The sequence below is a fragment of the Etheostoma cragini genome, chromosome 20, assembly GCF_013103735.1.
Source record: "Etheostoma cragini isolate CJK2018 chromosome 20, CSU_Ecrag_1.0, whole genome shotgun sequence".
In the NCBI taxonomy this organism is placed as follows: Eukaryota; Metazoa; Chordata; class Actinopteri; order Perciformes; family Percidae; genus Etheostoma; species Etheostoma cragini.
Window position 1 is genome coordinate 17,367,213 of NC_048426.1, and position 22,071 is coordinate 17,389,283.

Below are 22,071 nucleotides of genomic sequence, written 5' to 3' on the forward strand. Positions count from 1 at the left end.
AAGTTGGATGGCTCAGATATATGCATTCTGACATCAAAGGAAATATCATCCTGTGCCAAACAGTGGGCTGGTATAGTCATTCTAGCAGACAGTCAAAAAAGGAGCTTCGTAGACTAAACATTTAGCAGAGGTCCTGCCAGCAATGTTCACTTTTATACTTTCAAACCCTACAGGGCTTTAAATCATAGATGCAATTCTCTGGGACATTTAGGATGACTCTGTTGAAATAATTGGCAGGGTTTCTGTGGATGGACTTTAATCCTCATTTCCCCTAGGTCTCATAGATTCTAAATTCTGTTTCTCACGTCATAAGCCTCATTCTTAAAAGGGCAGCATATTTTCTCAAAATTCCCAGACCTAAAGATGAAAATGAAGGCATTAAAGTAGGGGATTAGTCAAAATATTTGGGTGATTGTGAATGAAGCTCTGAGTGCTTAAACATTAATTAGTGTTTAAATAAAATCTGGAAGTGTGTGTGTAGTTTCCAGAAGAATAAAAGGTATGTGTGTAATGTGTATGATAAAAACAACAGAGTGAAAACATTGTAATTTCCCTTGCAGGATTAGTAAAGTATAAATTATTATTATTATTATTATTATTATTATTATTTACATGGTGGGTGGGGGGGTGGTCTCACAACAGTTTGACAAGGGGATATCTTATTAAGAACTGCATCTTTTAACAGCACTTGCCTCTAGGCACAACCCCCTTCTGGTCCCCTTCACTCAATGACGCATAACAGAACACGTCTCCTAGCTTCAAGCCTTTCTATCCTTTTTTTCTTGATGCGACGACTGGTTTCAATTATGGGAACCGATGTGAGCCCTCCCAGTCCCTGTCTGCTTACCTAGTAACAACCCCAACAGAAGGTAATATGTATGCCTGACCAAATAATTTCATGGGAAACAAGAATATGAATGTCATGAAGGGGAAAAAATATATTTAAATATTTTGGTTGAAACTTCAATAAACATACTCACTGATTGCATCTGACTGTGGCTTCCTGACTTGTCCGCTGGTGTTACTGGACTGAACTGAAACACAGTAAACACTTGGTGAGTTAGCACCGCACATTGCCTGCGTCAGTTTGTGCTTTGTCACAGCAGAAAAAGGCAGGAGAGTCAACACATCATAAAAGCTGGTCGGCAGGATAAAACCACATTCCCACTAACACATATCTTTATGCTGCATTAGCTATGAACAGTAAGCATTTCAAGAGTCAGTAAACAAATGTGATTTCTCCCTATTTTCCTGTGTAACATTACAGTACTGATTTAAACTATAAAAGTTCAAAAAACAGCTAAAACTACACTCATTTTACTCAGTAGTTGTGCTTGTGTCTTATGCAAAAATAACTGTGCACTTTCATTTTTCAATTAAACATTTTAAGACCTAACTTTGTGCAAATAATCTAAATAAACCCATTGTGACAAATGTACTTACTAGTCAGTTGTCCAAAGATGGGAATGCTCTCCTCTGACCCATAAAAGGAGTTTATGTACACAGAGTAGTCCAGGTCAGGGGTCAGGTCAGTGATTGCGGTCTTAGTGGCATATGCATCAAGGGTAAAGTCTCTGGATGGTTCATCTAGGAAAGGGAATTTAACTGTAAATCAACTGCTGTGTGTATAAATTGTGTGTATACACTGTAGGGTTCAGATCAACAACATCCTGTAGGGGCTGACTCCCATACTGACCTGCATTTGATACAACTTGTAGTCTGAAGCCCTCTATCCTTGTAGAGGGTCTTGTCCATGTCATTTCCACTGAGTTCTCATTTAGAATTTTAAATTTTAAGTCTGAGGGGGGTTCCACTGCAAATAAGAGGCAAAACACTGTTAAATCCCAATAAATATAAACATATGTATGATAAAAGTTATATGTATGATCAAATCAAAGTAAGTCATTTTCAATAAAGCATTGCACATTGATCCCAACGACAAACACTTCATGACTGAAGCGGACTTGTTCGTTGTTGGGGACAGACACATAGCACTGATGTCCATTTGTGAGGGTGACAAGAACACGCAACAACATTGAAAAAGTGTGAGAAGCCATTTTGGAGTAAAATGGCATTTGTTTGAGTTGCTTAGCCAAGATGGCCAGCAACTCAAGCACAACATGTGCACAACTCTACCAAAGTGCAAACATTGAGTGAACCATCCAACACATGCTGAGTGCAGTCATTACAACGCATGCCCTGACCACATACTAAATTGATTTTATGATGGCGTTGATCTCAGCATTACAAAATATAACTGATTATACAATGGAATCAAGGTTGCCATATTGTTGTTACTACTCTTGACAAAATTGAATACCAAATGTTATATATACATTGTATATAAACATATTTCAAAGACAAAAAGTGGTTTGTTGTTGGTTAAAAACTCTTTACACGAGTGAGTGGCACACATCCATTGCAAACCTTTTGAAAAGATAACACAATTCGTCAGTGGAGACCCTTGTGTACTTTTTCATTAGCAGCAAAATGCATGAGAAGGTATGAAAGAACAAAATTACCCTAGATACCCAAACGACTGTTCAGATGTACAATAAAAGAGAAAATGTGCACATCAAAATAAATATAAGAAAACATACACAAGGCCACGCGCCTTTACAGCTGACTTGATCACAGTGTCATGCATCATGTACATGAGAAAGTTGTTTGGCTCAACAACTTTGACTGATTGGACGGTAGTTTCCATGTACAGTTGGGACCACACAGACAGAGATGACAAACATATTTTAAAATGATATTCTTTTTTTACAGCTTGTTGGCTACCCAGTCAAGAAAAAGGGTTAATGTTAATTGGGGAAAGTGTGCTGATATTGAATATGTGCCATTGACATGCATACAAGTAAGTGTTGAATCTAAAAGTGCCAAATTCACTTTTCATTGACCAAGTTACTTAATGTCATTTAAAAAGTGCCACACAGTAAGTTTTGAATTTGTAACTTTCTTCATTCATTAAATAATGAACTAATTGACTGAATTCAATTCTTGTTTCATGCAATTTAGCTGAAAAAGTGATGTTATGAAATATAGTCAATTAGTGTTTAATTACAAAAAAAATCTACAAAGTAACACAATGACTGAAAGGCAGTAGAAAAGACACACTAAAACAACAGAATTTGGTGATTAAAAAAAGATGTTAATGAGGTTAGCAAGACATAATCTGCACTGATTTGTAGTGCTAGGCCAAGCCTTATCCACAACGGTACACCATGTTGGGGGTGAAGTAAGGTAAGTGAGCATGCATTAGACTTTAAGGCATCAGCAAAGGGTTTATCTATGTGGGTTCATGCTAGCTGTAAAGTAAAATAAGAGTGCCAATGGGAGGCAAGAGTATCATTGTAAAATACACTTTGAGGAGAAAGCCATAGCTTGGGACAAACTGAATACACACACAGATGACAAACAGGAGCCCACCAAATAATTAACAACGGGGATTGGAGGATTACCAACCTGGCATATCAACTCAAGGAGCCCCGATGGGCCGCGTTCCACCTGATTTCTGATCTCCATCATCAAATGGTAAGGGCTATGGAAGTGTGTGTGTGTGTGTGTGTGTGTGTGTGTGTGGGTGGGGTGGTGGGGAGGAGCAAGTAGCTATGGAAGGTGGATTGAAAAATGCAGATGCAGTTGTTTAAAGCGCAAGCAACTTGCCACTCCCACATTTGTTTGTGGCAAGATTGTATGAGCATGTCATATAAACTTGTTACAGTTTCTTCGACTATATGACCTGGTTTTAAAATATACTTGTGGAACAAAGGTGGTTTTGTTAAAATAACAACTTCTGGTATGTTATTTGGAGCTTGTGGTTGCTCTTGTTATATGGACGTCTGTCCCATCAGTTCCTAATAAAGGACACCTCAGGCTCCCAGGAGTCAGAGTCTGGCTACTGTTCTTTTAGTAATTTCAGTCTCCAGCCAGCCAGCCAGCCAGCCAGCCAGCTATCCTGGCCTGATCTATTGCCAGGAGGAGAGACCAAGATGAGGAGGAAAGAGCTCCGACTCTCCCAAAGAGGCAGGACAGATGCCAAAGTAATTCCACAACATGTGCTGACATTAAACATCACTGCATATTAACTTTCCATATGTATTGCAACTCAGCGTTTTTGCGAAGGCCCACAAAGAAGCCCTAGAAAGGCTCTTTGTCTTTGTGCTGTCTGAGGATTAATTTGCTATTCTCATATTTCATCTTTCCATTCCGTTGGTGGAGATAGGCTGTGAGTAGACGTTAGACTCCTCTCACGCTGCCAGAGAGCTTTCAAAAGGGAAAAAATCAGAGGGTTTCCATACCATATTTCCATATTTCCCATTATGTTGGATTGAAATGTTTGCATATAAAATTACTTTGAGTCATTTTCTGTCAAAAACACCTGACAGATTGCTAACAGTCTGTGACATGTTGGCTCTTAGGACGTGTATAGCAAAACATTTAATAAGCACTAAAACAGTAATATAATAACACAAAATCAGACCAGGAAAGTAATAAAGTAAGGCACTTAAGTACAGTTTTGAAGCACTTGCTTTTTCCTTGGATATTTCCATTTGTTAGAATTTGTACTAACTGAACTACATCACGCCACTTTGTTTTTTTACATGTTTTTAATGTTGAACACTGTTCACATTGTGATGTCAGCTGTTGCAAATGATTGTTCTCTACTTACACTATTTCACAAGTAATTGACTTCAAATGACTAATAACTGTATTTAAATTACTTCAAACACTGTACTTGATACTACAACCACTCTACTACCACTGCACATTTAAAAATGGTTTACAATATCCTACTACAACCTTAGCATATGTATAATAACTTTTTTTTTTAAATATGTGATCTAGCATTTCAATGCCTAATAACTAAACTAAACTAAAGGACTTGGCGATTTTCAAAATTTTTGCTTTGGAAAAAGTGCAGAGGCTCGCTGTAATTAAACGAAAACAGCAACAGCCCTGCTAAAACATTTACGGGGAAACATTTAGCCATGAAATGAGTGTTGTTCTACTCTGTGCCCTGCGGTTTAATGTATCCAATTAGAAATTGGAAATTAAATCCAATTTACAAGTTTGCCCTATTTTTTTATATTTGCCAAATGTGAAAGAGAAAATTGCTCCTAAAGTAATGGTCTAATCCTTCTAAATTAGAGCCTAAATACAAGTAAATTACATTGCATTTGGATTTCACATCAAAGCCTGTAATGAGTCCTGACAGATACATCTGACAAAATACACTACAAATGAGGGATAAAAGCATGACAATCATCAAGGAATCAGTCAGTAGTCCAAAAGCCACTATGGTCAAATAGGATGCACATGAAATAAGAACAACTTTATTAAGATTATTAATACAAAGAGTTCAGGGTCCATGTGATGACTCTCTGACATTAAAAGTAAAAGACTAATCCCCGGAACAAAGAGAACCAATAGAGATATACAGGTGAAAGATGAGAAGAGATAAAGAGACAGTGGCATAGTGTATGTGAGTGAACTGAGGCCAAGTGGTTTTATTTACCTTGAGCATCTATAGAGGACAGCAGGGCTGCAAGGAATGCAGCCGTGGCTAGTGACAACCCTATCTTCATGTTTGGCCCTAAAGGGTCAGCAGAGCATCAATCAATCTGAGGAAAAACAGAGAAATTGTGTTTAAGATGCAGGTCTATGACACAGCTTACTTTGTCAGTGTAGTGACTATTTATGTGTCATTTACTGCTGCATTAAAATAGTTATGCTGAATCTGAAGAATGCGTAATTTGCCCTTAACTCAAAGTACATAGGTAGAAATGCAACTTGTGCTGTAGACCAAAATGCTCCCCTGAATTATGTTTCATTTCAATGGAATTTATATTGATAGCTCTTACTATTTAATCATTACTCCCCATTTTGACAGACTGCAAGATCCATCTAGATTCCCTTACACAAAAGGTGCCACACCTTGTTACTTCCAGTTGATTCCCACTCCCTGAGGGGTACTGTAGGTATTTGGCAATGAGGGACTGAAAAAACATTTTAACACACGCTCACCTGTTTGATTTTTATGAGTATAATCTTTAAATCCATTGCCCTCTAGCTGTCCTAATCATTTAAAGTGGGTCGCTATGAAGCTCACAACGGTAGTGTTACCAGTGGTTCTCACTCACTTTAGCCCTACATGGATGGTGTCTTAGTGAACATCACTATATCATCGATACATAAGTAATTTTTCATGTAATTTTATTATGGTGCTTCTTGAATGCAGTCTTTTTTTTTCTTTCTTTTTTACAAATCACGTGTTTATGTATCTCAAGCCTTAAAATTGCCCCCCTAGGACAGTCACTTCCTTCTTGGACTAGATCTTTTTTGATTAGATTCGGTTACATAAATCAATAATCGACTGACATTTACATGGACTCACTTAATACTGTAAGCGTAATTAAGCAAAATAATGTAATAGAATATTCTCATGCGATGGGGTAAGTCATTTTACTACAGGATATGTAGACCACATCCACACAGTAGTGTGCACTCGACTGCTGTAATCTTTACCACATGCTGTGAGCCCCGCCTGGTGCACATGCACGAAAACTGCAATAGGGGTCAAAATTGCGGTCTTGGCCCCTCGGACAATTGAGGCTCATATAATTAAAATGACACCTTAAGCACATCATCTACTTACTACTGAAACAATGCGTGGCTATATATTTACATTGGCTGGTTTGTCGTTGCAGTTGTATTTCAGTTCAATAACCTAAATGAGGGTAAAATCTTGTCAACAGTAACTAATCCTAAAAAAGCGCCATTGTCTTAATGGCGTTCATCTTTAAAAGAAACAGTAAATGTATTTAAAAAAAACACAACAGTAGGTTACAAAACTGTGACAACATGACAACATTCTCTCAGATTTAGTTAATTATAAATTTGTTATTTATATTCTTCAAAGTGCAGAAATTATAAGTGCCAAATTACAATAAATATAAGTTAGTTGACTCACCTATTCAACTCCCCCAAAAACGGAGCGACTAAATTGCACAGCGGCGTGCTTGAAGCCTCCCCCTCTGGAAAATGAAGTCAAGTTTTCAGGAGCTGCGGCTGGACCCCTCTCTCCTCTCTCTGGCTACTGGAAGCTCCGCCAGCAGATGTCCAATAAGGAAAAGCCTTTTTCCAAGTGGGAAGAATCTTTGCACCATCGGCTACTTAATAGGGGGGCAGTTCCCAACTCTCAGTTTACCATCATATGAGCATCTTACGAAACCTCTGTCTGTCAGTTGATGTATGTCCCGCGCTAACACCGTTCTACTGTTTGGAAACTATTTTTTTCTGCATTATTTTGTGGTCTGGTGATTTAATGAGTTTCCAGTGCCAATGCGACTCAAAAGCGGGGTGACAGTTGGCCATACACCTCTAAGAGGTTATTTGCGCAACAGGCAGCCTTTTCCATTTTATTTAGTCAGATGTCAACTGAAATAAAAGTAGAATTTTTCGCTTTAAACAGAAACCCTTTTGGCCCTTGTAATCGCAGCGTGGGTATTTCTCATAATGCGTTCAAGATGGTGAAAGGAACCAAAACAAGTGTAATAATGCTAACCAACACATTTCAGAAGTATAATAATAATGTTAAAATTGATGGAAAATGAACTTAAGAAAGGGAAGGAATTCAGAAACAGCTTACCCCGAGGCTTCCGACTGATTGGTGTATGGAGACCTCTACTGGTCAAATTAAATACCTACACAAGATTGGATTGGTGAAGGAAATCTACTTTGACTATAAATACACCAGTTACAAACAGAGTTCAGTCTCCTGCTAAGCTCAAATTCTAGGTGAAAAAAGGGGTCTTGACCTATTTTCTTTACATTAAGTATTTACATTAACAATTTAGCTCACTATGAAGCTTGTAGCAAAATGTTACCAAACATCTACAGCAGGAATCAAGTTTTAAAAGTTACACAATTTCACGAGATGTACTTTTATTATATTCAACTCATAATTTGTACAATCAATAAATATTTCAAACACAAAAAATACTGATATTATTGATGGGACAAATAATTTCCCAGATTACAAATCTGATGAGATCAAATTGAAATCAAATTGCATGCAGTATGTGCATGATTGTTTCATTAGATAAATACATCCAATCCTGTTTCATTGTGCCTTCTTGGGCATGGCAGCACTTAACAGCTCATACACAACATATCCACTCCCTGTGAAGAAACCAGACAAATGTATCACTATACAGATGTGATGGAAATACAACACACACTAATTACCCTGACTTCAAACGACTCCTCCCGATGAATCATGAAATTATAGTGATTTGACTTTTCAAAGTCAGTTTCAGTAATATCATTGAGGTAAGGTCACTGGCATAAGATGTGTTTTCATACAAAAGACAGCCTGAGACATGTGAAGTGAGTCTGACTCATCACATCTCAGACAAATGCTGACATACCAAACACAGTGAGAGTCATTGTGGCTCTGTAGAGCAGAGCGTCCTTCGATCCACCCTTCAGATGGATAGGTATACCGTTATCCTCCTGTTCAAAGAGTGAAAATGAAGGCATATAGTTATTTAAAAAAAATACAGCCCTACTTCAAATGTTTGCGATGGGCACGTCATGTGTTTCTGTTTCTATGGTTTTCAAAGTTATGTAAAGATCATCTCTGGTTAACCATAGCAATTAAGTGGTGGCCTAAAGTACACTATGCAGTGAAGCAGTGCTCGCTCTGGGATTTAGAAACAGGGGAAGGCCATTTGTCAACTATGGCTACAGTCATTTCTAGCGCTATGCAAGGATTAGCAAAGCCTGCCACACTGGATTGTTTATTTTGCAATGGGTTTTTAATTAGCAGCTTGCAAGCATAATAAGGATAACTCCAGCCACCAGCTACCGGCGAAGGTCATTTTAACATTATACGAGGGAAAACCCACTGATACTTATCTGTCAGGCTACAAACAGGAGGAAATTAGATTATGTCTCGAGAATCTGGGAATAGAGTGGACACTTTAACATTATCAGTATAGACACACCTCGCCCTTTGTCTCACATTAAACACTGCAAAATTTGGTTTTCATATCACATGTTAAATTACTTTTTAAAAAAAGATGCCTACATGCCTTACCAAGTTGGTTATGTGTATGTTAAATTAAGATTTCTCCACCCTGCTGAAACACTGTTACAAAGATCAGATGGGATATTGATGTGACCGTACATTTACCCTACCTGAAATAGTTTTTGTTTTTCCTTAACAGAGTTATTAATCTGTCTGCGGGCACTGCTGGAAAGGCTCCGCCTGGAAAGCTGCCGAAGTCCCTGGTGGCACAGTAATTTTACTGAGGATTTTATAGTTTAAACAGTTATAATCTAAGCATGACAAACTGTGGATACTGGAGGTAAAAGTTAACAATACAATAGTATGTGAAGAGACACAAAATGAACAGTGTCATTAAGTGACACAAAGTTTGGAAAGTTTATTTGACAGTTAATTAAGCTATCAATGGTAAATGCCATTTCTGCAGCGCTGGACCACTTTAACGTGTGTTTTAAAAAAAAGTTCCTTTTTTCAAAGCCAAAATAGTCAAAATGGTGACATCTGCTGGCAAACCCTCTGTATTACATTAGCATGAAATGATTACATGTATAACAGAGTCAAAACAGAGGTCACCTACTGTTACCACTGTTTATTAGCTAGGTAGTTTAAAAAATTGCGGTACTACATAATTATTGTATATGCTGTGGCAGACATAGACAAGCACGTCCCGGATAATAATAATCAGAGTTTGTATTGGTGAAGTGATTTTTTGTTGAGTTGAAGCGAGCAAATGGATTCACCTGTTAAAGGTCGATATCCTGTCGAGGATAGAGCTTGACACCGTGCGTAACGTCGCTAACTTTAACCTAGCGTTAGCTAGCTTTCATGCTTCACCACTTGTTGCTTAACGTTAATATATAGCGTTGGCGTCCCGTCATAAAGGGCAACTTTGTCAAAGTTAATACCACGCAATACTATCATACGCTAACAATAACATATGTACCGTTATTTCGTTAATTAAATAACTTCAATGCAGCTAGCTAGCTGGGTAGCGTTAAGTTAAGTTTGGAAAGCTGAAGTAAGGGACCGTTAACGTTATTAAGAACCAACGTTGCCCAAGCAAATGTTTAAAATTATTAATTCGTTGAACCATAATAACCCAAAATAAACACGTTAGTGACATTTGGTAAGTTCTATGAACAATACTATAGATTAACAACGTCTCTCTTACCATTAATTGTCTGTACATGTTGCCAAGCTTCTGTGTTATGTATACAGTCTATGGTTATTTAGGCTAAGGTAAGGAACAGCACCGAACAAGGACGGACGGACAGTCTGATTTCCCACAATCCCTTGGTGGCATGTTACATCCGGTTGCGTGAGGTTTTTGTAATTAGTGTACTCTAATATAATAATCATAATAATGTATGATAATAATTAAAATAAAAACTAAGAAAGCGCCCCCAAAAAAGTTGTGGTATTGATAAATGGTTGAATGTACGGCTGTGATAGTGATCTGCAATAAAACGACAAATTACACCAATACATTCAAGTTTTTTTAATTGGACCCCACAAACCTTGTAAAAACCCATATATTTAAACAATGTACTCAATAAATCAAGAACACAATATTTTGTATATAATTTATAACATAAGATGAAGTGATACAAGGGAAAAACTAACAAATGTGACACTTTTAAAGTGCATATAATTTGGTCAACATTGAAGAACACAAGATAATAATAATCAAAACTGTAAAAAGAAAAAAGAAATTGTGCTCTAATCAGCCTGAGACGTTCCCCAGATTCTTAGAATTATGAATACTGAAGATAGTGATATAGGATAATGTTTCCATTATTAATAAGCATCAAAATGTAATTTTAAAAAGATGCCTTAGGACCGGCTCAGTCTCTTTATACGACCAGTCATAGCAGGGGGTAAATAACCACACTTTTGGTAATACTTGTTATGAGTATTCAATTACTTTAAAAGGATTAAATATTTCTTGTTAAATATTAGAGCATACCATTATCAATGGCACACAAGCAATCCTTTTCCAAGCCTATATTCAAGTTAATCTAAAAAAAAACGCAGAAGTTTGACAATAAAATATAATGGTACATTCATCAGCAGGACATATTACAGTACATAATACAGACACAAACTTGCAATAAAAATACATACATCCTTCAATAATTAAGCCATTTGCAAAGCATTGCTAAAATAAAACAGATACTTTGATAATGTATAGATAAATTGAAGATACATTTTTGAAATGACATTCTCAGTAGCTGACACAAAGCTTTATGCAGAGACACAGACTCAAGCGTCCTTCTTTTTGCCATAGTTGACCTACACAAACACAGCTTTTGATGAGACACTTAGGACAATGCTGTTCTTACACAAACACACAATTACAGAGACCGGCGTATTCACGTTATAGTCTACAAGAAGTCTAGAACGGACCTTTTAGGGTCACCCATGCATGCATAGACAGAAAAACGTGATACAAGAACAGTTTAGTTCGGAATATCTGGACTGTTGTTTCGGGTGTCATATTTATGGTGGATGATGAGCAGAACTACACCCAGGAAGAAGCAGATGGAGCCCACAGTGATGTAGGCAATGCCAAGGAAGGGGTTCTTCCCTCCCATCCAGGAGATGGTGCTTAGGATCATTTGCTTGCGACCATCAAATGTGAGCACAGGGTAATCTGATGGTAATATTGGTAAAAGAAAATGATTGCTTTTGGCTTCATAGTTTTTAAATCACAGCTAGCACAGAATCATTAATTTGGAGAGAAAAAACTGCAAATCCTAACATAATAATCATATCCCCATATGAATCCGCTGAAAGCCAATAAACAACTAATTGATTACCTAATCACGGTTAGGTATTGTCTTTGCTTTTAATTGGCCAAAAAGTCATGTGACTAAGTGGGGGCCACACATTTTACGTTCAGCCTTTATTTTTAGTCCGATTATACTTGGTTTTAGGGTCTTGCAAGATGCGTGCTCATTCTACACTGGGATCTCTTTCCAGAAGCTGGTTTACTGAGATACCTGGATCATTTTGCCAAGTAAAACCTGATCTGCCTGTAATCTGGAACATGTGCTAATGGAACGAGACCTATTCTGAGCCTCAGCATAGTTTTCCAGATAACTCCATAAACCAATTTCTTTAAAAATGCCCTGGCATAGACATTCAACACACAAAACTGGAATCAGCACAATAGACACAATATTTGACAGTAAGCCGATTCCAATTTGTTAATGTTAGTGGGTGTTTTGTTGGTCACAAGGGTTTTGATTTGTCACCCTCTGTAAACAAAAGTCATGAATTTACGGCAACTCAAAATGATTTAGGATTATCTAAGTTAATTGTCTTTCTACATAACTAGTAACGTGCCCGTTAATCATGTGCCTGTTTGGAACAGGCCGATTGCATGGCCTGTGGTTTTATTGCTAATAGAATTTTCAAAAACCAAATTGTACCCCAGAATTACTTACAGACGTGGTATTTTGGAAACACTAATGTTACTAGTGTTAGAAGTTAGCAGTAGATTTAATTAAGTGGACCCAGTGTGAGCCTGATGAAAAACTACTGTCTTCGGCCGGTCAGCTTAGCAGTGGTGAATGTACAGCCCACAGCGACTTAATACGATATGGTGTCTGGTTTTGTTTGATTTTTAGTGTAAGTAAATGGCTTTTTAATGAGTTCCCTATGAGCTAAATAAAAGACACGGTAAAGCCAGCGTTACGTAGCGCTTTTTTTCCCAGCCTCATTCAACCCAACAGTTGCAATGTAACTGTCAGATATCCGCTCCTGCTTCAGGAACATGAAGAAAAGTTTGCTTGTTATATCCAGCAATCATGCTATGTGCTGCACCAGCAGTTTATTGTTTGGCCGTTCAGTTTTAATATCCAATGCTGTCACCCACCCACCCACACCCTCACACACAATCTTACCCTGTGAAGCTTTAAATCACAAAATAAAATCATACTAGCCAACCCTACAGACTAAAGCTAGCTCTAGTTTTGATAGGGCATTGAGTTTCTGGCTATAATTCAAAAGGATACTGTAAGTGATCTCCAAGAGGTATTTGCCACTGGGTAGAGTGGGGGTTGTGCTTGACTTCTTCTGGATGATGCGATAAAGCTTGCGAAAGGTGGGCAACGCAGCCGTGCGCATCCACACAATAAAGTCCTCATTAATAAAGCCGTTGTTCTCAGAATCTGATGGGTCCAACTCGTACACTGGCTTCCTCCAGTTCACCGGTTTAGATGTGCCTGAGAAAGCACAAGACAAACCCAAGCTAGTCAGTGCAATTTAAGTGTTTTGAGCCTCGAAGATCCTGTACACAGTTTGATAAAATTACCTTGGAAAGCTACAGTAAGGTTGTTGTTTCCACCAGGGTTCCTGAATTTCACATGCTTGTCTGTCCACCATGCAATGCCCTTCTTTACCAGAGGAATTGCATTTTTGGTGCCATTGGGATCAATATGATACAGCTCTAGAGTGTCTGAAACAAACAAACAAACAAACATACATTACATTCAATATTGCTCTATTAAGAAAGTGCAGATAATGAGCTACACTTCTACCAACTGATGTCAGAGTTCTGTTACGTGCAGAGCTTTTAGTAGTGTTTTAATGTTCAGATAAGACTTTAGTTGGGCACATTAGTAGCAATAGTCTTTATACTACTGTGGAGAAAAATGTGAAGTTTTCCACCGTGTTTCATTTACCATTGAAAAGGCTGTTAGCTATAGCCCCACATGGAGCAATGGGCTGTCCTTCACTTGTACGGTACGGTTCGCATTCTTTGCTGGGGTTCTGTAAAAAAGCAGCCAGTGTCAAACTGTGGCACAAGACCTGTTTTTGTTACAATGGTACAACATTTACAAGAGTATACCTTTAAAGCAGACTGATCACCATTCAGTTGGCTGTCATCCCTGGACTTCACATAGCGCCTGTGGTTCTGGTAGAAGTTGGATAAGCCGTAGTACATAAAGACATTGCTCTGCATGGGAGGAGAGATCGTGTTATTGAACTGTATCAGTAAAAGCTGGGAAGTAGATCTGCTAATTTAAAGGCAATGTTCATATGTATCAAACCTAGGTTTCTTAATGAGACATAAGAGTTTAATTTTAGTTGCAGCTAAAATGTTCAATTATGCTTAATTATAACCCAAATCTAAGCTGTCCTTAGTGACACTGGTTTGCCTTTGCCGGAAAATGTTGAGATAAACATTTGATTGTTTGAGAGCTTTTATAGTTAATCAATAAAAGGCTTCAGAAAGTTGCGGTCTGCATATTTTAAGACAGAATAATCAATGGTAATGGCCGCTACAAACAAACCTTGAGTGTGCCTTTCTTGGAACTCAAAATAGATCCTAATGGACATTTTGTGTCAGGAAGACATTTTCTATTTTTTATTGCACTAAAGCAACGCTATCGGTTTTGAAGCTGAAGGCATATATTATTCATTGGGCCCACATACTGCAAGCTGGTGCTTACCTCAAATGGCTGAACCAATGTGAAGGGTACTGAGCAGACACAGGGTGTTGTGCTGTTCCAGCTGAAGTCCTTTGCACAGTTATAGCATGGATTGCTACTATCTACACCAGTGTAATCAATCTGAAAAGAAGAAGCCTATTAGTTAAAAAATAGCAGAACTGAAAATCTTAAGTAGCTACGCAAAGGTAAAATAAATGCTAATTCAGTCAAGTACAACTGCACTGCAATAAATTCCACTTTTATTATGTTATCATATTTAGTTTTTGCTTAAACGGTCTTTAAGAGGTGTTGATTCAGTTTATGGTTGATTTCAGAAGCTGTCGTTTAAAAAGTTTTTTCTAATATATTTGTTACCTATAGTGTCACAACGGTGTTACACTAAAAGGGGTTTCAAATGGTGTGTTATACTAAGAGGGGTTTGTAACATTTTGATATAAATGTGTGGACAAAATCCTAAACACTTCTTCTTATAACGCAATCCAATACAACCCAACAGTACCACTAAAGTTCACGAAGCCACTTTTACTAGTTAAACACAACCTGTTGTATTAGCGAGTTAGCTAGCTAGACTGCATTTTAAGCCAGTTACTTGCTAGCTACTTACAACTGACAGCTGAGTAACGTTAACTTTTGTAATGTAATTTCAATATGACAAAGATGAAAAGCATTAAGAAATGGTAATATATTAAGGTCTTACTTGTCTTATATGCTTGTCTTAACAGGGTTACATCGTTAACGTAAATTACATAGCTTGCTGTCCACAACGTTAACCGGGGTTTAAATGGACTGTGCAGAAAACCCTAGACGCACCTGGCTAACGCTAGTTAGTGGTGGCTATAAACTGTACCGTTAGCTGGTTAAAAGACCGGCAGGCATTACTGTTACTGTACCTTGAACTCTTTGATGTTGTTTGAACTGACAAACAGGCCGATGCCGATGGGAATGAAGATGAGACCGATTACAAAGAAAGCAGGCAGCACGGTGCCTGCAGTCAGAATGGGCTGCCAGGCTGGCAGTCGCTGCTGTTTGAACGCGGTGTTGTCCGGCTTTTTACTTTTCACAACCCCGGCACCTCCGTTGTTTGAAGCGCCCAAGTTGTGTCCGTCCTCTTCCTTAGCGTTGTAGCTTGACGCCATCATGGCTGCAATCCGTTTCAGGCAAAATAGTTAATTTACTGTAGCGGCCGGCAGTTTCTAGTTAATCACACACGAGAAACACGAGACAACACTTTAAGGCGAACAGTTAAACTGTCAGGGGGGAATTTACCCTCTAATTCAAATATCTACTCATTGTAGTAGCCTATTGATTTGATCTGTTTTGTTAATCTCATACAAGAGGAAGAAGCCGGAAGCCTCTGAGCCAATAGGATGATGATACGTACATGTTACATCACGTAGCACAAACATCCAATAGTATGGCACGGTTTTAAATATTATGATAACATTGTTTTAATTTACTTTCGTTACTTTTACGTTGTCAATCTTTTGTTTTAATAACTTATTTTTTTTAATATAGTTTAAGAATGTTGTGGCCTTTTTGCTTCCATTTAAGCATTTTACTTTATTGCAAATTATGTGGAATTTGCTGAAGATCATGAATTTAGCATTTGTTTCAATACATTTGAAACAACAAAGTGAAAGAAACTGGGGCTCACCTTTAACAGTTGCCATGGTCCATGACCACATTGTCTGATGTAAAGGACCTGTAGGCTCTTTGATAATGTGAATATTGAGTAATGTGAAGATTTAATGTTGTAAAAATCGTGACTCACTATAAGCACACCTTCATCAAACATTAACATTGTATATATCTGGCCTGTTTGCAAAGTTGACCACAATTCATTCTCTGTCTTTACTGCATATTTGTTTTTCTTATTTGCCTTCAGAAATAAGCATGTCACACATGTTTACATTCACATTTATTTAAAATACATTTCAGTAAAAATGCTTTACAGAAAAAAATAATCATTCACAGGAAAACAAGTATTTTGACCTATAATGTGTCCTTATAAAATATTATGAACAAACTCCTTATTTGTGTGAAATCTATTCAAAGCAAGAATCAGGTAGAAGCAATACCACCTGGTATATTTAAACCAAATGTCTATCACAATACACACTGTAAATACAGAGAATATGTTTCAATTTAAATGGCCGAAGATAATATGAAGCAGACAAGTATAAAAGACTTTAAAAGAATTAGAAATGGCTTGTTTGATTACAAAACAAATCCCTCTGTGCCTGGGTCGTATAAGGACATCAGAGTTTCATTCTGTTGTTTAAATCTCTCTGAAGCACCATAGATATGTTTAAGTATTTTGTTGGTACTATTATGTCAATCAGGCTTTTCCTCCATTTTGTAAAGTATGGTTATTCACAGTGGATTTTTTAACTTCTATCCTCAGCTGACTCTCAGCTCGTGACTCCAGCTTCATTCCACCCGAGATCCCCAGGGATCCAAGCACAGCCTTCCCCGTCTTCAGGCTCTTGGACATTGGGATGCGGGTCAGTCCTGTTCGAGGTGCCTGAGCATCTTGCCCAGTCTGTTGACAATAAAAAGAGAGAGTGCAGTTTCTCAGGAAGGAAAATAAAAACAGAGGAGCACTTGAGAGGAACATAAAGAGTATATAATGGAAAAGAGGTAAAACCCATTTCAGAAAAAATGAATTGTGAATTTCTAAGCAGTGTAACTTATCATATGTGCAATTTGAACTGTGTGAATGAAAAATGTAAATATTTATTCATTCATTCACTTCAATCACAGTGGGTGAGCAATATTTCAGTGTGCTGTTAACTGGTGCAAGGCTGTTTTGTGTCAGCAAGAAGGCACTGAGCCCTGTGTGGCTGTTTGGGAATGTAAACACTTGGTAACAACTATAAATTACTGCGAAACTTTAGCAGAGTGGCAACATGCCACATCATTAGTTCTGCTGTTCTGAGGCCTGCCCATAGCTGTCACGCTATCTGATCTACAAAGAGCATATTATAAGGTCCACCAAAACACCAACAGGGTTACATCATTTCCCATTTTTAGAGAAGCTATTAGTGAACAGATTTCTCTGCGAAATTTCAAATGTGTTAAACAGAATGTGAAATCCAGACTTGATGAACCTTAAAAAATTAATTTGACATTTTGGGGGGAAAAAAGCTTCACTTTCTGCCTGAGAGTTTCGTAAGAAAACCAATACCTCTACTGTCTGTGTAAGCCTACAGCCAGGCATATTTTTTGCTTAGTACAATGACTGGACAGAGTTTGAAACAGCTAGCCTGGTTCTGTTGAAAAGTAACTAAATCATTACATCACCTCTAAAGTTAGACATAATCATCTTTTCTGTTTAAACTGTCAAAAAACCAAAGTGCAAAGACAACAATTTGACTTTTTTCATAGTCAATGTAACCTTGTAAATGCTCCGCATTGTAAAAACAGCAAAAGCAAACCTTTTATGAGGATCAAAAATACAAGATGTCCAGAGGTGCCTCAAAGTCAATAGAATGGAAGTGAATGGACTTTTCATTTATACTAGCCTTTTACCAAATCTACTTTTTAACTGGTTACTTTGATAGCAATAACTTGAACTGTTAGCAGTAATATTTATGTAAATGGCTATATCAAAAGTAATTTGCTGTTAGGCAGGTATTTCAAAGAAACACGTTATTCAATAATTTGGATGAGCAGAACCTTTAAGCAAAACTTACTATGCTTTGTCTGGAAGTGGTGGATGTAACAGGGGAAATTGTGATAGTGCTCATCACTTTGCTCTGTGTGGACCTGGCAGCGGTGGTGGTGATTTGGCGGGGGGAGCGTAAAACTGTCCCAGTTGATAAGGTCATTTCCTTGCTCTCTGTTGCAGCAAGCATAGGCCTGACTACCATCTTTGAGGTCATGCTGTTGCCTAGATGAATATGGATCTTGTTTTCATCAGTGGTGGTGATGATGCTAGTGTTGTTGTGACCCTTCCTCATAGGCATTGGCACCATCTGCTTCTCAGGGGTAACCCTATACACAGCTCGGCCCATGGTCATCTCCTGGGGTTCAGGAGAGGCAGATGCTTCAGGCACTATAGCAGTGCTCACTGTCATAATAGAGACAGGGGACAAGGGCCTTCCTAAAGCAGAGGAGGGGGCTCGACTGCTTTCTGGAGACTTGGCTCTGGATATTGTTGTGATGGTTACAGGAGACTTGGCACTGTCAGGGCCATGAGGTCCAGTGGTGGACTTTCTTTTGTGCGTTTGAGCAGAGTAGGTGGGAATGATTGTGATTCTGGATTTAGGTTGAGATGGATTGGGGCTCAGAGGAGCTGAGTTAGAGAAAGCATCCTCAGCAGTAGGGCTGCTTATCTCAAGAGTGGCTGTGTTGTAATGGTGGTCTGGTGTCACACGGATGTGTAAAGGCTGTCCTTGCTTTTGGGACATGGTCAGTTCAGATGGCAAATGATCTCCATTAATGTGCATATGCTTCCCCAAGTTGGACTCCTGAGAGTTGTCCTTTTTCCTCATCCAGGGAATCCAGGATTTCTTCACACCCAGGTCGCTGCTAGATGAAGGGCAACGCTCAACACCACTCTTATCTGTTGGCTTTTTCAGGCACCTCTGTCTGAGGTTGTTCATTATGTGATTCTCTTCTTGAACAGACTTCCTGATAAACACAGCTGGGGTATCCTCCTCTGCCAGCCCAGTGGCCGATGCCTCTGTCTGTACGCCAGTGGATGTCACAGCAATGTCCACCATCCTCCTCCCATTCAAACTGGGCCTCAGTGCTCGACTATGACGCTTTGCTATCTCCAATTCTTTGGTGAGATGGAAAACTTCAGTGCCCATGTTCTTGGCTCTCTCTTCCTCTTCCAAGAACCTCTGCTGCAGTACAGAGTAATCCACTTGGAGCTGAGAAAGTTGGTCCTCCTTGTGCATCAGTTCATGGATCTTCTCCTTTAGGGCTACAATGTCCGCCTGCAGTTCCCTGGTTTTGGCCTCCTCTCTTTTGCATCGCTGTCGGAGGTCTACTTCCTGGCTTTCCTCCTCTCCTTTCTCGATTGCTTTGTTCCGAGCTATCTGGCCCCTCATTTCCTCTACCTGTTGGGAAAGAATGTTTGCTTTGTCTTGTTCAGTCATGAACCTTTTCTCCAACATGTTGTACTGATCCTCTGTCTTGATCAAATCTCCCTCAACTACTTCAAGTTGTTTGAGGCGATTTTTCAGGCGTTCAATTTCAAATGTCAGCTCCTTAACTTTGTTGTCTTCTTTCTTGAGGGGGTCAGACATTCTGCCTAGTTCACATTTCACTGAATTCTTTACTGAGAGCTCTTCTGCTTGTTCAAACCCATCTAACCTTTTTTTCATCTGACTGACCTCAGAACTAAGATCCTTAGTTTTATCAATTTCGGAGGCTAGCTTTGTGCTGAGCTCCCCTTTTTCAATGGATAGAATGTCTACTTTGGTTTCCATCTCTGATTTCAACTTCAATAGTGTTTTGCTTTCCTCTATCAATTTTTCAGTTACCTCCAAAACTTTTCCCTTCTCAAATGTGACCATCTTACTCAAATCGTCCTTTTTTTTCTCGTCTGACTTCATTCTTTCCATTAGGGTCTTTCGTTCTTCCATCAAAGCAACAGTCAATGATTTAAGCTTACTCAAGTCATCCTTGAGGCTCAGCTCACACTTTTCTAACTTGAGTTCAGAAGACTCTACCTCTTTCATACGGATCCTGAGAGCGACTACTTCATCTGAGAGCTCTTTTGTGAGGTCCTTCTCTGTCTCCAGAGCAGTGTGTAACTGTGCACACTCAGCCTTGCTTATGCTGAAGGCACCCTCAAGTTTCTCTAACTCTATCATTTTTTTCTGGAGCGTCTCCACTTCCAGCCTGAGGTCTTTGCTCCTACTCTCCTCCTCTTGTAGCCTCTTTCTGAGCTCCTTACACTGATTTTCAGTCTTGGTAATCTCCTCATCCTTTCCCTCCATCTCCAGCACCCGCTTTCGTAAATTCTCCAACTCAGTAATCAAGTTGGAGTTGCCAGACTCCCCTTTGCCGATATTCTCCCTCAGCTCCTGTTTTTCCTCCTCATATTTCCTCAGAACCCTGTTGCTCTCCTCTAGCTCCTCCACTTTATGCGTAAGCCCTAAAAGATTGGCATTTAGTTGACGGTTTTGGATCTCCTGACTGACCAACTTGGCACTCATCTCCTCGTGTTGTTGATTAAGCTTGGCAGATTTCTCTTTAAGTTCAGCCTTCAGGCTCAGCAACCTATGGCCATCCTCCTGAGCACGTTCCCTGGCTTCACTCAGTGCCTGCTCCCACTTCTGGTGCTGCTGGCCTAGTTCCTGGGACCGTTGGCTCTGTTGATCCATTTGCTCCAGGTGTTGCTGTCTCTCATTGACTAACATCAGGGCAAAGGACTTCAGCTTAACCAGCTCCTCTCGCACCTTGGCCAGACGTTTAGAGTGCTCGCTCTCCTTTCTCACCTGGTAGGCCTTCTCGTTCTCAAGCAACCTCTTCAGTCTGAAATAGAAAGGGAAAAAACAAAGGCAAGGCATTAGTTTGGTGTTTTATTGAAGCAAGTAACTGTGTACCTGTGTTTGCCATCATGGCATGGAAATTACTTCCGGGATGCAATTTCATCCCATTAATGTTTTAATGATAGGGGGTGATAATCCTGATTCTCGGCAGACATTGACTAGACAAGACTGGGTTCAGTGTCAATTTGTTTATTTTGAAGTTATAATCTCAAAACACATACCCCCAAGATACATAGTTTGCTTTGAACATAATTATTTAACTATTAATCACAGAAATCGAGTACTTGACTATCTTACCACACAAGATATTAAATTTGACTGCGGAAACTGAGTCCAACACTTGATGCCCTTTCTATCTATGTTGGACAAAAAACAGAATTTGATAGAACAACTGATTATTATAAACAGTATATTGTGCAATAAAAGAAAGATCATACGTACTATACAGAACAAGCAATAAGATCATGAGGGAACATTAAAACTCCCAAATACTCCTGCTATTTCCATCACTGTTATTGGGATAGAATCTGCTGGTGAACGTATAACTAACACCCCCTCACCAAGTGGTCTTCTTTTCTCTCAGCTTCTATGCTGCTCATGCCCATTTTCATCTTTGGCTCCGACAAAAGCCATGCAAAGCAGATTAAATGCAAAGGTGCATCGTCTCCTTTTACACTCCCATGGACATACAAATATTTTGCCTAAACATTTTTGCATTGCAAAATAAACCAAATTAATGTAGGCATAAGCAACACAGGGAACATTGTGCATCTGTAATTCAACCAACTTCAACCAACTAAATGTCCAACAGCCATTATTGTGGATGTCATCACAACACCTCAGAAACTTTGCAACAAACCCCATTTAAAACTTACCCACTGTGGATGCTCGACAGTCATCACATAAATCATTTTTGCCATTATACAAAATCCACTGAGAACACATAAGATGTAGCAGGGGCCGTCTTTTCCATCGATCTTCCACCATCACATTCCAGGCATTTTATTGGGACAATACTAGGTAAATA

The 22,071-nt window shown here is 38.8% G+C and overlaps 4 protein-coding genes across 10 annotated transcripts in view; all 4 read right to left on the reverse strand.

Annotated features, from left to right (window-relative positions):
* Positions 1 to 7,298, reverse strand: part of col12a1a (collagen, type XII, alpha 1a) — a 56,958-nt gene extending 49,660 nt beyond the window's left edge. The window contains exons 1-5 of one of the 4 annotated variants that reach the window (XM_034858096.1): positions 6,977 to 7,298; positions 5,522 to 5,627; positions 1,697 to 1,813; positions 1,444 to 1,587; positions 981 to 1,034 (exon numbers count right to left, since the gene is read on the reverse strand). In XM_034858096.1, coding sequence (XP_034713987.1) covers positions 981 to 1,034; positions 1,444 to 1,587; positions 1,697 to 1,813; positions 5,522 to 5,591 — 385 coding nt within the window. In that variant the 5' untranslated portion in view covers positions 5,592 to 5,627; positions 6,977 to 7,298. The remainder of the gene's footprint in view (positions 1 to 980; positions 1,035 to 1,443; positions 1,588 to 1,696; positions 1,814 to 5,521; positions 5,628 to 6,976) is intronic. The other 3 variants (XM_034858094.1, XM_034858095.1, XM_034858097.1) reach the window with 3 other exon arrangements.
* tmem30aa (transmembrane protein 30Aa) overlaps positions 1 to 22,071 on the reverse strand; it is a 26,933-nt gene continuing 4,862 nt past the window's right edge. Inside the window, exons 1-8 of one of the 3 annotated variants that reach the window (XR_004654811.1) lie at positions 15,426 to 15,899; positions 14,536 to 14,655; positions 13,932 to 14,039; positions 13,765 to 13,852; positions 13,395 to 13,538; positions 13,096 to 13,305; positions 11,197 to 11,729; positions 1 to 11 (exon numbers count right to left, since the gene is read on the reverse strand). Coding sequence is in view for 2 of the 3 variants with exons in the window: in XM_034858140.1 (XP_034714031.1) it covers positions 11,536 to 11,729; positions 13,096 to 13,305; positions 13,395 to 13,538; positions 13,765 to 13,852; positions 13,932 to 14,039; positions 14,536 to 14,655; positions 15,426 to 15,674 (1,113 nt within the window). In the remaining variant the exon portion in view is untranslated. Of the gene's footprint in view, positions 12 to 10,633; positions 11,730 to 13,095; positions 13,306 to 13,394; positions 13,539 to 13,764; positions 13,853 to 13,931; positions 14,040 to 14,535; positions 14,656 to 15,425; positions 15,900 to 22,071 lie in introns of those variants that run through there. The other 2 variants (XM_034858140.1, XM_034858139.1) reach the window with 2 other exon arrangements.
* LOC117935731 (cytochrome c oxidase subunit 7A2, mitochondrial-like) lies at positions 8,082 to 10,393 on the reverse strand. Its single transcript, XM_034858154.1, has 4 exons — positions 10,248 to 10,393; positions 9,208 to 9,297; positions 8,436 to 8,520; positions 8,082 to 8,187 (listed from the first exon to the last, which is right to left on the reverse strand). The coding sequence occupies exons 1-4, from the start codon at positions 10,263 to 10,265 to the stop codon at positions 8,129 to 8,131; spliced, it is 252 nt and encodes an 83-aa protein (XP_034714045.1). The 5' UTR covers positions 10,266 to 10,393; the 3' UTR covers positions 8,082 to 8,128.
* LOC117935712 (filamin-A-interacting protein 1-like) overlaps positions 16,813 to 22,071 on the reverse strand; it is a 20,308-nt gene continuing 15,049 nt past the window's right edge. For both annotated transcript variants that reach the window (XM_034858121.1, XM_034858122.1), the window contains exons 5-6: positions 18,231 to 21,027; positions 16,813 to 17,077 (exon numbers count right to left, since the gene is read on the reverse strand). In XM_034858121.1, coding sequence (XP_034714012.1) covers positions 16,874 to 17,077; positions 18,231 to 21,027 — 3,001 coding nt within the window. In that variant the 3' untranslated portion in view covers positions 16,813 to 16,873. The remainder of the gene's footprint in view (positions 17,078 to 18,230; positions 21,028 to 22,071) is intronic.